At 35.4% G+C, this 13,191-nt stretch overlaps 2 protein-coding genes across 2 annotated transcripts; both read left to right on the forward strand.

Moving 5' to 3' along the window:
- The first annotated feature begins 412 nt into the window (after positions 1-412).
- LOC110429459 (S-adenosyl-L-methionine-dependent methyltransferases superfamily protein) lies at positions 413-6,127 on the forward strand. The gene is made up of 9 exons (XM_021445514.2): positions 413-758; positions 1,058-2,149; positions 2,241-2,390; positions 3,533-3,803; positions 3,946-4,056; positions 4,141-4,318; positions 4,631-4,903; positions 5,034-5,228; positions 5,634-6,127. Exons 2-9 carry the CDS (start codon positions 1,109-1,111, stop codon positions 5,860-5,862), a joined length of 2,448 nt encoding a protein of 815 aa, XP_021301189.1. The 5' UTR covers positions 413-758; positions 1,058-1,108; the 3' UTR covers positions 5,863-6,127.
- A 1,325-nt stretch (positions 6,128-7,452) lies between these two features.
- On the forward strand, positions 7,453-8,199 carry NF-YB7 (nuclear factor Y, subunit B7). The gene has a single exon (XM_021418664.2). It carries the CDS (start codon positions 7,472-7,474, stop codon positions 8,135-8,137), a length of 666 nt encoding a protein of 221 aa, XP_021274339.2. The 5' UTR covers positions 7,453-7,471; the 3' UTR covers positions 8,138-8,199.
- The last annotated feature ends 4,992 nt before the right edge of the window (positions 8,200-13,191 follow it).

Consider the following 13,191-nt stretch of genomic DNA (forward strand, 5'->3'; position numbering starts at 1 on the left):
GGCAAATAGCATTGACAGCTAGTAAAAGTAGTAGTAATAATTAAAGATTAAGGTCTCCAATCTACACTGATGTTGTCTCTAAGATGCCTACACACATCAAAGTCTAATAAACATGCTTGGGCATCACTCCATACATAAATCTACTCAAACTCAATCTGTACTAACATGCAAATTGAAGAGATTCCACTTTAGACCCTAACTTGAAGATTAAGCTTACAACAATAATAATAACAAAATTTTGTAGGAATCGAAAAATGGCAATATTGTCATTTTGAAGTTTGGTATTCAAATAAAATGTTCCGTTATTTACGAAAATACCCATTGGTCGGTAGTTTTACTTGTCTGTCTTCTCCCACCTCTAGCTCCAGTCTATCTATCCTCTGAAGGAAAGTAATAATAATAATAATAATAATAAAAGAAATATAATTCTTATTTATTATCCCACTGATTTCGCGGCCTTTCTTTTTCCCGTGGCCGTCTCTCTCTCTCCGTGTTCTCTTCTACAGGACCCTCGCTTTTTTCTCTCTAAATTTTGCTTTTGTTTTTATATAAACTCTAAATTCAAGGGCCCTTGTATTAAACAAATTAAGAGAACTCTCAGAATTAAGAGCGACAGCTGAAAGCTGGAATTCTCTGCTATATATTTAAATCAATGCCAATCTTTCCCCTCCTCTCTTGTCTTTGCTTAATGCAGGAACAATGAAACGATAACGATTCATTTCTCTCTCTCTTCAGATCTGTTCATTTTTTGTTTTCAGGTATTTCATTTCTTGTTTTGGAGGTAGATTTCTTTGTTTGTTGCAGATCTAATGTGAGGCGACGCCGTTCTGTGTTTCTTTCTTTTGTTTTCGTTTCTTTTTGAGGCATTGTTCCATTAGATCTGGATGTTCGTAGACATAATTTTGAAATTTTCATTTACATGCTTAGTTTCTTTGTTTCTATATCCTAGTGTTTTTCTTTTTGTTTTTTAAATATGTTTTCTTAGATCTCGTTCAAGCGGCATTTTATAGCTTTTAATTTTAAATGTGATTCTGAATTTTTTTAATAACAATATCAGGTGTGAAATTTTGAAGAAGTGATTGAGAAAGAAGGGAAGTAAATAGTGACCATGGCATTAGGAAAATATAGTAGAGTAGATAATAATGGTAGGAGGTCATCGTCTTCGACTTATTGTTCAACGGTCACCATTGTGGTTTTCGTGGGATTATGTTTAGTTGGGATTTGGATGATGACTTCATCGTCTGTTGTCCCTGTTCAAAACGGGGACGATAGTGCTCAGGAAAAGAAAAATGAGGTCAAAGATCAGGTCACACCGCTAATCGATGAAAGCAATGGCGGCAGCAACACTGCACAATTTGAAGATAACCCTGGGGATTTACCTGAGGATGCCACGAAAGGGGACTCCAATGTGAGTCTAACTAAAGATGATGGCGATGGCAACTTAAATATGCAAGAAAATCAGGAGAATTCTGAAGAGACAAAGTTGGAGGAGCCTAAGAAGGATGATGAGCCATCCCAAGGTGGAGAGAAAAACAATGACAGTGGTGAAAATTCAGGTGGGCAGGGGGATTCTGAAGAGAATTCTACTGACAAAAAGATTGATCCTGAAGAGAGCAATGAGAAACCTGACTTCAATGAGAATGACAAGAAATCTGATTTTGACGATGGTGAAAAGAAACAGGACGAAAGCTCATCGGAAACTAATGGAAATAATAAGGTGGATGGTCAGATAGAGGAGACTGTTGATCAAAATGATAACAAGGAGTCGGATAAAAGCACTGATGAGGCGAAAGATGATGCTCAGGTGAAAAACCAGAGTTCAAATGAGGTTTTCCCCTCTGGTGCTCAATCTGAACTTTTGAACGAAAACATGGCTCAGAATGGATCATTCTCTACTCAGGCGACAGAATCAAAGAATGAAAAGGAGGCTCAGTTATCATCCAATGAATACAGTTGGAAACTTTGCAATTCCACTGCTGGGCCTGATTATATCCCATGCCTTGACAATTGGTATGCAATTAGGCGTCTCCCTTCTACCAAACATTATGAACATCGAGAGAGGCACTGCCCGGAAGAACCACCAACCTGCCTTGTTCCTCTTCCTGAAGGATACAAACGTCCAATTGAGTGGCCAAAAAGCAGGGAGAAGGTACTTTAACTTAATATACGCTAGTTCTTTTTTTCACTCTACTTTTGTGCTTGATAAGATGAACTAACAAAATGCTTTCCTGCTGCTGCAGATCTGGTACTACAATGTTCCTCATACCAAGCTGGCACAAATTAAGGGGCATCAGAATTGGGTGAAAGTTACTGGAGAATATCTCACATTTCCTGGTGGTGGAACCCAGTTTAAGCATGGCGCTCTTCATTATATTGACTTCATAGAAGAGGTGAGTGCTCAAAATGAATGTATTGTCTTCTAACTTCATTATTATATCATTGATTACTGTATCTCACACTCCCTGGTGTGGTCGCTACTTGTTGAATATTTGTTCTGCCTTTCTGTTCTACTATTATTACTGTGGTATTACTTGCACGACACATGAAAAAATCTTTGGTATGAATGTCTTTTGATCAAAGCATTTGAATCTATAGCTGGCAAATAGCAACTTTGTCATTACCTTATGGAGAAGCACCATAGTTATCATTGTGAGCTCCTTGGATTTCCATCATTACTCAACTTTGATTGGTTTGATTGTAATTTTTATTCTACTATGATCCAAGTCAACCTTCTGTTTACTTATAATACATTGGCTTAAATTTAGTATTATAACGAAATTGTCTATTAAATCCCAATCAGGATTTGCCAATTGCATATTTGCTGATATGTTAATATTTCCTGTAATTAGAAGGTATAGGAAAGACATATCCATAAAAGGAAGCAAATTAGTCGATTTTAACTTAAAAAACCCAATGCGCCAGTTGGCCAAGGCAAACTTAATGAATACTTTCAACCCGATTTTTCTTGTAATAATTATCTTAAACCTACAATAATTTAGTGTTCATGAAAGAGGGCATGGTCTTACATTGGAGCATTTCCTTCAATGTGAAACTTCATGCTTTTTTTGGAGCATTTATTCCAAGATCAGGAAAGTACTGCATTCAATCATTATGTTTAATTCATATCATGGAAGGGAGTTGCCAATGGAGTATCCGTGAATCAGTTTTGTGGTTAATAAGCATTCCTGTAAGGAACATCAAGAAGTTTATATTATATTAGCATTCTGGAAGATGATGATATATGTTCATTTATGTGACTATGTGCGCAAATGATATAGTATCATTTTTATTTCTTGTAGGGCATTGCTACATCTGCAATTTTGGTTGCATGAATCTATCTACAAATATTCGATATGATTTTAAAATTGTGCTTCTTTACCATCTGTGGAATTCAAGCTTGCATTCCAACATTGATGACAATAAGCAATAGACGGGTTTTATTTGTTGTAAAACAAAGGCTAACGTTAATCTGTTCCGATCCTGCAATTTGTTCTTTCTACATCTGCTTAATGTATGATTATTTATTCTGCAGTCTGTGCCTGATATAGCATGGGGTAAACGCTCTCGTGTAATTTTGGATGTTGGATGTGGGGTTGCCAGCTTTGGAGGTTTTCTTTTCGACAGAAATGTGCTTGCTATGTCCTTTGCACCTAAAGATGAACATGAAGCTCAAGTACAATTTGCACTTGAAAGGGGGATTCCTGCCATGTCTGCTGTGATGGGTACTAAGAGACTTCCCTATCCCGGCAGAGTATTTGATATTGTTCATTGTGCACGATGTAGAGTGCCATGGCACATAGAAGGTATATTACAATCCCCATTTTGATAAATTTTTTTCTTTGATATTAATTACGAATCTTCATGGACTCATGGTAATCAGTTGCTGGGAATGCATGTTATGAATTTGTTGTTGCTTTAATATTCACTGATCTTAGCAATATGCAGGTGGTAAACTCCTCTTGGAGCTGAACCGTGTGTTGCGACCTGGTGGTTTCTTTGTGTGGTCGGCTACCCCTGTTTATCAGAAAATTCCTGAAGATGTTGAAATTTGGAAAGGTATATGATGGGACTATTTCTGGATCTTGTGTGAAAAGTTTATTGTGTCTAACAGCTGGTGCATTTTGTGTGGATTTTCTGCAGCTATGGTTGATCTAACAAAAGCCATGTGCTGGGAGCTTGTAAACAGAACTAGTAGGGATACAGTAAACGGGGTGGCTGTAGCAACGTTTAAGAAGCCTACTTCTAATGACTGCTATGAGCAAAGGTCACAACAAGAGCCTCCACTATGTCCTGAGTCTGATGATCCAAATGCAGCCTGGTAATATTTCACTTTAACTTGAATGTAAATACTATATTCTGGCTAAAAACAAAACTAACACTTCCTAAGATGGCACTAGAAATATCCATTGAGTGGTTTAACAATGTGCTGACTTGTATTCTCTGAGTAAGCTATTGAATATTCCTTTTTGGTAAATTTGATCAAAGAAGTATCTAATTGGCTTGTAAAAACAGAAAGCATGTCATCTGTCCATAGGAATGTCTTTTCTTGTTTCGCTATACTTTTAAATAAATATGGATCTGTCACAATATAGCTATCCAAACAGCCATATGATTTGATTCTTATTTATAGGAATGTACCTCTGCAAACATGCATGCACAGAGTGCCTGTAGAAGCATCAGAACGTGGGTCTCAATGGCCCGAGCAATGGCCAGCAAGGTTGGAAAAATCACCTTATTGGTTGTTGAGTTCCCAAGTTGGAGTTTATGGTAAAGCAGCGCCTGAGGATTTTGTTGCCGACCATGAGCACTGGAAACGGGTCGTAACCAAGTCATACATAAATGGGATGGGCATAAACTGGTCATCTGTCAGAAATGTCATGGACATGAGAGCTGTTTATGGAGGGTAAGCAACCAAAATAAAAAACATTAATTTATATCAAGTAGGAAGGCTATAATGGTTTGACAGGTCACTTCTTTTGTTGTTTTATTATTTCATCTTCTTTTCCTTGATTCTGACTGTGGTATGCTCACAGATTTGCTGCAGCACTGAAAGATTTGAATTTGTGGGTCCTGAATGTGGTCCCAATTGACTCTCCAGATACGCTACCCATAATTTATGAGAGAGGTCTTTTTGGTATGTATCATGATTGGTGTGAATCATTTAGCACCTATCCAAGGTCTTACGATCTTCTCCATGCTGACCATCTATTCTCCAAGGTTAAAAAGAGGTTTGTATTAATATTTTTGTTATTCTTGACTCTGCACTCTTTACACTTTTACTTGATGGGTAACTTATCCTTCACTAGGTAATAATATGGAGATTACTCTTGTTCTCAAAGATCATGTTGATGATTCCTAGTCAAGTTTTTAGATTCAAATAATTATCATTGTTTAGCTATGATCTTGATTTGCCTTTGTGTTTATCTGATTGTCATTTATTTCAATTTCCTTGAGTCATATTCCATTAATGTTGTTTTATTGGAAAAAAGAAATTCCATATACCGTTTTAATTTTAAGGTTCAGGATAACAATCTCTGTTTCAAGTGACAGCTTTGTCCGAAAAGGGGTCTGCCATAATCTGCTATTTGTGGTCTGCTTCAACCTAACTTTGCTATGGATTGTGGGTCTTGTAGGTGCAATTTAGTGGCTGTGATTGCAGAGGTTGATAGAGTGCTTAGGCCAGAAGGGAAGCTCATTGTTCGGGACAATGTTGACACCATTACTGAGCTTGAGAACATGTTAAGGTCTATGCAATGGGAAGTCCGCATGACTTACTCTAAGGACACTGAAGGCTTGCTGTGTGTCCAGAAATCTACATGGCGACCTAAAGAGGTGGAAACGATCACATATGCCATTGCTTAGGCACGCTTTCATTCCATTGCTACCCCATTTCGATCCACCTCGAGGTTTGGCACGATAATGAGATTAGGTATTCTTTTTGTTTCGGTTGCTAATTGTGCCAATCAAATCATGGTTGATTAGTAGTTCTCTAAGGTTAGCCCTTGTAGGCTTGTATCATGTTAAGTAGAGGCCTTTAGTATCGGATACAATTACTTTTTGTTTTATTTTTTGATTTTTATTCCTTTTATCTTCTAATATAAACTTGAAGTCCAAGTTTTTCTTCTAATGTCATACTGTTAGTTCTTAAATGGAAAACGAATGCATATATTAATGGAAAATGTAATTCCTCATTGGCGGATATAATTGCCAAGGGGAAAGGAAATTCAAATGATATACATATTATACTATCTCTTAAAGCATAACTCTCTACTTGTTAGACACGTGTCAAATCGTGGCAAGAAGTTATTTGGAAACTTCAAGCTCTCAACTTTATTGCAAGGAATTTAAATATGCCAACATTTACTCGTACACGGTAAGCATGTAGAATCCGCACAAAATTTTGCTCGGCGTAGCCTTGAACCGCAGCCTGGGATTAATTTAAGTGGTAGGGATGAAAAAGGGTTTTGTACGTTAGATCCTTTTTTAGTGGTTTTTTCTTGTCAAAAAAAAAAATCATATATCTTAATACTTCCGATGCTGCTACGATAAGTTTTAAAATTCCAATTTCGCTTTTATTTATCTATTTACATATAAAACTAATATTGAGTGATTATCTAAACATTCAAAAAAAAATTAAAATATATGATATGATGTGACATTTGAAAACGTGGGGTGTGTTTTTATTGATTATTTTTAAACATGTCATTAATTTGACGTCTATTGATAATAATTTTGAGTGTAAATTAATTAGATATGAATAAAAGTAAAATTCAAGTATCTAAATATAAAATTTTAAATTTTAGGTATTGATTAAAATTTTGATTGTAATTTGAATACCAAGTATAATTAATCCTGAAAAGAATTAGTACAAACAAAAACAAAAAGTATCATTTATGCATACTATTATTATTTTGTTCTTGCGTTTTTTCGATTCTAAGACAATTTAACACAAGCCTTTTCTTATCTAAATAACCTCATTTGTTTGAGTAGGTAAGATTGAGGTGTTGGAGGCAAGTAATACATCCAAATTTTCACAAATTTTAATTTTTCTCACATATCAAGATTTTCGTACTCTCGTTGCCCATATTAATTGTATGTCATACAATAGGAGGTCAATTATAGTCAATGAAACTTAAAAATGAAAAAACAAGCTTAGAATTGTGATTGAAAATGAGATTAACAAAGCTAAAATGTGATTTTGTCCTAAACAAGAATGTAAGTTGGATTGGGTCATAACAGTTAATTAACTAACTATACTCCCAACATAGGAGCGAGTCCCGGGGACTCATTTGGTTAAGAAACAATGCAAAATTTGGGTTTCCTCTTCAACTGCCTACTTTTATGCGTTTCTTTCCATCTACTTCACCCCCATAAAATCCCAAACCATCCATTCACAAAACTGGAAACCTAGCTAGTCTCTCCCAAGCATTGTGATTGTGAGAGATATTGCTATTACTATTATAGGAAAGAAATGGAAGAGGAGAGCCACGGCAATGTGCCACATGGGCCTAATAAAGGAAGCCCCGAGAGCCCGTGTGTAAAAAGCAGTGGTAGCAGCAACAACAATAATCAAAACAACAATCACCCTAGCAACAACAGTAAAGAACAAGATCGGTTCCTCCCTATAGCAAACGTCGGCAGAATTATGAAAAAGGTGATTCCGAGCAATGGGAAAATCTCCAAGGATGCAAAAGAAACTGTTCAAGAATGTGTGTCCGAGTTCATTAGCTTTGTCACAGGGGAAGCCTCGGATAAATGCCAAAGAGAAAAGAGGAAGACTATCAACGGAGATGATATCATATGGGCAATCACTACCTTAGGATTTGAGGAATATGTAGCGCCCTTGAAATTGTACCTAAGCAAATATAGAGACATTGAAGGAGAGAAGCTTAATATCCCAAAGCAACAAAGATCTGAGCAAAAGCAGCAGCAGCAACAGCAACAACCTCAGCAGCAACAATCAGAACATGAACATAACTTACCTTACAATAGCAGTGTATATTCTTCAACAAACTTATTGTCTCGTCACCCATCTTTTGTGCCTTCTGATCAACCATTTTCCTTGCCTTTCTCATCCAATTCCATTCAAAAGCAATTACAGCAGCAAGACCAAATTGATTCAGTGGGGCATTGGTAAGAACAAGGAATATTGTTTTCCTCTTTTTCCTTTTTTAATTTTTTGCTATATTGTTAATTAATTTGATATACACACTTGAATATATATTGTAATGTTATGTAATAATAACATTATACATTTTGTGTCTAAGGGATACATATGGGCTGATATACTTATTAGAAAATTAAAGAATTTACAAAACAAGCAAATCATAATTAATAGTCATAAAAATATATGACTTAATGATGGGTATATAAATATAACTTATTTAAAGAGTTAAGTTTTAATTTTTTTTAAATAAAAAATTCACAATTATCTTTATATGCATATAATAATACATTGTTTTATATATACAAAGCTTACACATGTATAAAATGTCACGGATCCTACATCAGTAAGAAATGGATTGAATCTTCGGTATATAAGTATGGGTCTTCCACCATTTATCAAGTATATCTTTTGAGTTGGGAATGTGGGTCCGTGATTTACAAGCTTACTTAAATTTTATTTTCAAAGCTTAGGTAACGAGCCTGGGCATTAGAGGCATTGCATAATTAGATGGTATAGAATGTCATGAATCCCATATTAATAAAAGAGGGGATAAATCTTCGGTATATAAATATAGATCTTCCACCACCTATCAAGTTTGTCTTTTGGGCTGAGAATATAGGCCTGTGATATAAGCTTACTTAAGTTTTATTTTTAGAGCTTAAGGTTGTACAAGATTAAGTTTAAGTTTCAGTATTTGACAAGACTCTAGTGAAATACAAAGTATTCAATTTCTCAAAAACTCTCTTTCTTTTTTTCTTTTGTTTTAGCTATTTTGTGGGTTTCAAGCTTTACTTATTTTGTGAGTTTTAAGTAAATTCTATTTTAAGAGTTTAAAGTCGTACGAGGTTGAGCTTAAATTTTAACACATGATAGTTGGTATCAAAGCTAGTTCGGATCTTCACTGATATAGGGCCTCTATGAGAGATCTAGTTGGTATCAGAGCTGGTATGGATCTTCATTGATATGGGGCCCCTATGAGAAATATAAGAGTGTAGGTAGATCCAGATTAATATAAGAGTACTTCTCCTCTACGAGTAAAGAACCAATGTAAGGGAGTGTTGCACAATTGAATAGGGTAGAATATCACAAATGCCACATCATTAAGAGATGTGATGGATCTTAAATATATTAACATAAGTCTTCCATCACCTATCAAGTATATTTTTCTGATTGAGAACGCGGATCTATAGTTTATTGACTTACTTAAACTTTATTTTCAAAGCTTAAAGTCATACAAGATTAGGTTTAAATTTCAAATTTAAATTCCGACCAATTACATAAGATCAATATCTATAATTAGGGATTGATATCCATACATAGATAACATAGGAAAGAAAATAAAAAAAGAAAGCACATTAATTAGGATGCATGATTTACGTGGTACATACTCCTATTGCATGCTTTTTATTCGACTTTTGTGAAACCAATAATGAATAGCATTTTACTTGATAAGATATATTGTGAAACCAAGCATGAATAGCACTTTACTTGATAAGATATATTGTGAAACCAAGCATGAATGAATAGCACTTTACTTGATAAGATATATTGTGAAACCAAGAATGAATAGCACTTTACTTGATAAGATTTAATACTTCAACTTGAGGGTTTAGATTTGAATTATGGGATGTGAAAGGTGCACTTTACTTGATAAGATTTAATATTTCAACTTGAGGGTTTTTGATTTGAATTATGAGATGTGAAAGGTGCAATTTATGATTGAAAGAGAATTATTTTTCATTACATTACTGTTAGAATAAGGGCCACGATCATTTCCTATATTGGAATTGTTTATCTTAATGCATTTGGATTTGGAGTCAACTACTTGGGGTCTCCAATTTTCCTCCCTTCTAAGTCTTGGATTGAAATGGATCAACTTATGGTTATTCAATTCAACATATTTGAAAGAATCTGTTCTTGCAGCAAGCACTTTTACTAATTTCCTCTTAATATTAATGTCTTTTCAAGTTTGTGGAAGTGTATAATCTCTCATCAAGAGAGGGTTTATCATAAGAAATTAATTACTCCATCTATGTCATTTCGTACTTAGAAGGTAAAAGAAAAATATCCCAAAAAAGGTATAAACTAGATTATGTGATTTAGGAGAAATGAATAAAAAAAATGAAAGATTCTTTTTCCATTTTAGAAATAAAACGTGCGTGGAAGTTTCAAATTAGAAAGATGAGGTTGTCGCCAATGCTCCCAAAACTTCTAATCAGTGGAAAAATTATAAGCTCATGAGGCTGGGGGACGATAGCATGATGAGCAGCGGATCGACGGCAGGCATGCGTGAGTTTTCCAAGCACACGTGCATGCATGCACGCACGAGGGCCAACATGGAAAATTGAAATGAGTGTATGTTTATGGAAGGTGTCCAATCATGTGAATAAAGATGAAAATATACTGTCGACTGAGGCACGGGAATGACCACAAGCCTATGTTGTATCTTCATGTGGCATTACAAATCTTTCCTTGATCAAAATGGATCCTTGGAAAATATTTTTTGTTTGTCACTTTGTTTCCAATGGGTCCCTTAATCATGCTGATTTTCTTGCGTCTTTTATTATCATTGCCACGACACCCCTTGTGCAAAGCAAATATTGACTTTGCACGTAAAGATTTGATGACAGGTGTTTGTACTCATATTCGAGTGAAATGACATTTTGTGGGACAAATCTCTTGTAATTATTATATTATGATTATAAATTATATAAGATCTATTATATAGAATCTACACTTTTCTTTTTACTAGAAATATAGAATCTACACTTGTCAATAGTGCCCTACTCTTATATAATTTGTTATTGTAATTGGATAATTATAAAATTATAATAAAAAAATTGTATTAAGGCATTAATTGGTTAAAAATTAAAAAAATAAGGGTTCAAATCCTACCATTTGTAATCGTTTTTGCAAAAGTTATTTTCAAAGGGAACTCAGATTTAATGTTTTGATAGTGATGGAATCGAAATACTGCTATGAATTTTGAAATATGTGAATGTTGTACTAAAATATAATGCGTTGAATATGAACAGATTTCATGATTATTGTGTTGTGCGGCAGTTGTTTGTGTATTGCAGCCCTTGTCTGCAGTGTATAATTTTTTGATAGGCAGGTTAATGTGATTCTCTTGAGTTGAATTGAGCTACTTCCGAGAATACGGCTTAAAGCATGATATCACTGAGGGGTCGGTGGCTGTGTTGCTGGTTATTACACTGCTGCTCAACATGAAAATTTTGTCGTGAAATATGCGTGGGGTTTAGGGAGTAACATGAAAATTGGTGCAATCTAATAAGATTGATTTTATACCTATTCAAGAAACTAAAACGAAACGTATTAGAGAAACGAAGATTAGAAGCCTGGGTTTCTTTGACGATTTGGATTGGGTTCTGGGTCGACCGGGTGGTATTTTGATGGTTTGGGAGAGGTCTTTTGTCAAATTAGATGAACAAGTGGAAGCAAATTTCATTTGTGTGGTGTTCCATTGTGAACATTTATGCACCGTACGTTGGGAAAATGGAAAGAGGAACCTATTGGGTTGAAGGATCAAATACAGGGTGCGGTGTGTTTTGCAGGAGATTTTAGCACTGTTAGAACTACAAATGAAAGATTGAATCGTGTTCACCATAAGAAGATGGGTCGGAGGAATTTAATTACTTTATCCAGGATGGTAACTTGAAGGACTTGCCATTGATAGGAAAGAGGTTTACATGGTATGGGGCTGATTCGAAAAGAAGCATAATCGATCGGATTTTAATCTCTTCGGAATGGATGGATACTTTTAACCATTTCTGTGAAGTTGCTCCAAATCATTCAATTTCCGATCACTATCCTATAATGTTATGCTTTAGTAGATTCAGCTAGGATTTCAAACTTTTTAGAGTCTTGGATTGTTGGTTCTCGAAAAAAGATTTTATGGGAGGAAAATTGAGGACCATTCAGAGTCTTGGGTGATCCAAAGTTCTACATGAAAGTAAAATTGAACAGGTTGAAGTCATATTGGAAGAAGTGGAATAAGAAAGTCTTGGGAATGGTTGATGATAATATAAAAGTCCCGGAATGTATGGTTGAAGAGGCTGAGCTGAGTTGGCTGGATTGTTTGTGCTTTTGTTGGGACTCACATGATTATTCATCTTCTGGTGGGATTTCATTTGTGCAAATGAAAGCATTGTAAATCCCAAGCTGAAGAAGGAATTCAGTAGGGTTGATGTTTTGTACAGGTTGTTAGGATTGATAGGGGCAATTTTAATTTCCTCTATGGAAAAGTATGCTGCTGATTTTGGCCCCCGTGATAGGCATCTACAACCTTGTTGACGCGATGTTGGTTGGTGATATTTCCTTGCCGGCTAAGCTGTTTGTCTTTGAATATCGCTAAAGGTCAGGAAGCATTCTATCCATGGACACATGGATGCTGATTTTCAGATAAGAAAGATGCTGTGGTTTTGGCTATGTTAGATAGGATTGGACTTATTTTGTATATCCCTTCTTTATTGCTACTGTGATTTTTTGGAGGGACGTACGTGCTGTTCTCTTTTCTTTCTAGTGCTACATACATGTAAATGTTGTGTGGATGGTGTTTCTTTAAATGCTTACACGTGAATTTCTTTTGTATCAGGTCAATGATTTGAACTGTGAGGCTCTTTTCAACCATTTAATCAATTCAATAGACTTTCTTTAGCTAAGAGTCCCTCGCAGGCAGAAGCTTTAAGAAGAAAGAAGCCTAAAGAAGCAGCAGTCCAAAACCCTCTGTCTAAAATTATAGGATATATATGAAACATGCCACAACATGGGGAGGTCCCATTGCCTTGAGTTCCCGCAGCTTCTGAAAGATACTGGGGCCAAAACCTAGCAACTGATGGCTGCCATAATATAATCAATTCCAATTTTTTTTTTTTAATCTGTCCCTCTCTTCTAGTGGGCAGCCATGTTAATTGGGGTCGGGTGTAGAAACAAAGTAAAGTTCAGCTACACTACATGCTTATAAGAGGCCACTTTTTTTTAAATAATATAAGAGGACAAGATCA

This window comes from Theobroma umbraticum, unplaced genomic scaffold, assembly GCF_002168275.2.
Source record: "Theobroma umbraticum cultivar Fairchild unplaced genomic scaffold, ASM216827v3 scaffold_44.0, whole genome shotgun sequence".
Lineage (NCBI taxonomy): Eukaryota > Viridiplantae > Streptophyta > Magnoliopsida > Malvales > Malvaceae > Theobroma > Theobroma umbraticum.

Coding starts and splice junctions, on each gene's coding strand:
- LOC110429459 (XM_021445514.2), top strand. CDS start 1,109: ATGGCATTAGGAAAATATAGTAGAGTAGATAATAATGGTAGGAGGTCA. Junction 3,804..3,945: donor AGTGCCATGGCACATAGAAG/GTATATTACAAT, acceptor AGCAATATGCAG/GTGGTAAACTCCTCTTGGAG. Junction 4,057..4,140: donor AGATGTTGAAATTTGGAAAG/GTATATGATGGG, acceptor GATTTTCTGCAG/CTATGGTTGATCTAACAAAA.
- NF-YB7 (XM_021418664.2), top strand. CDS start 7,472: ATGGAAGAGGAGAGCCACGGCAATGTGCCACATGGGCCTAATAAAGGA.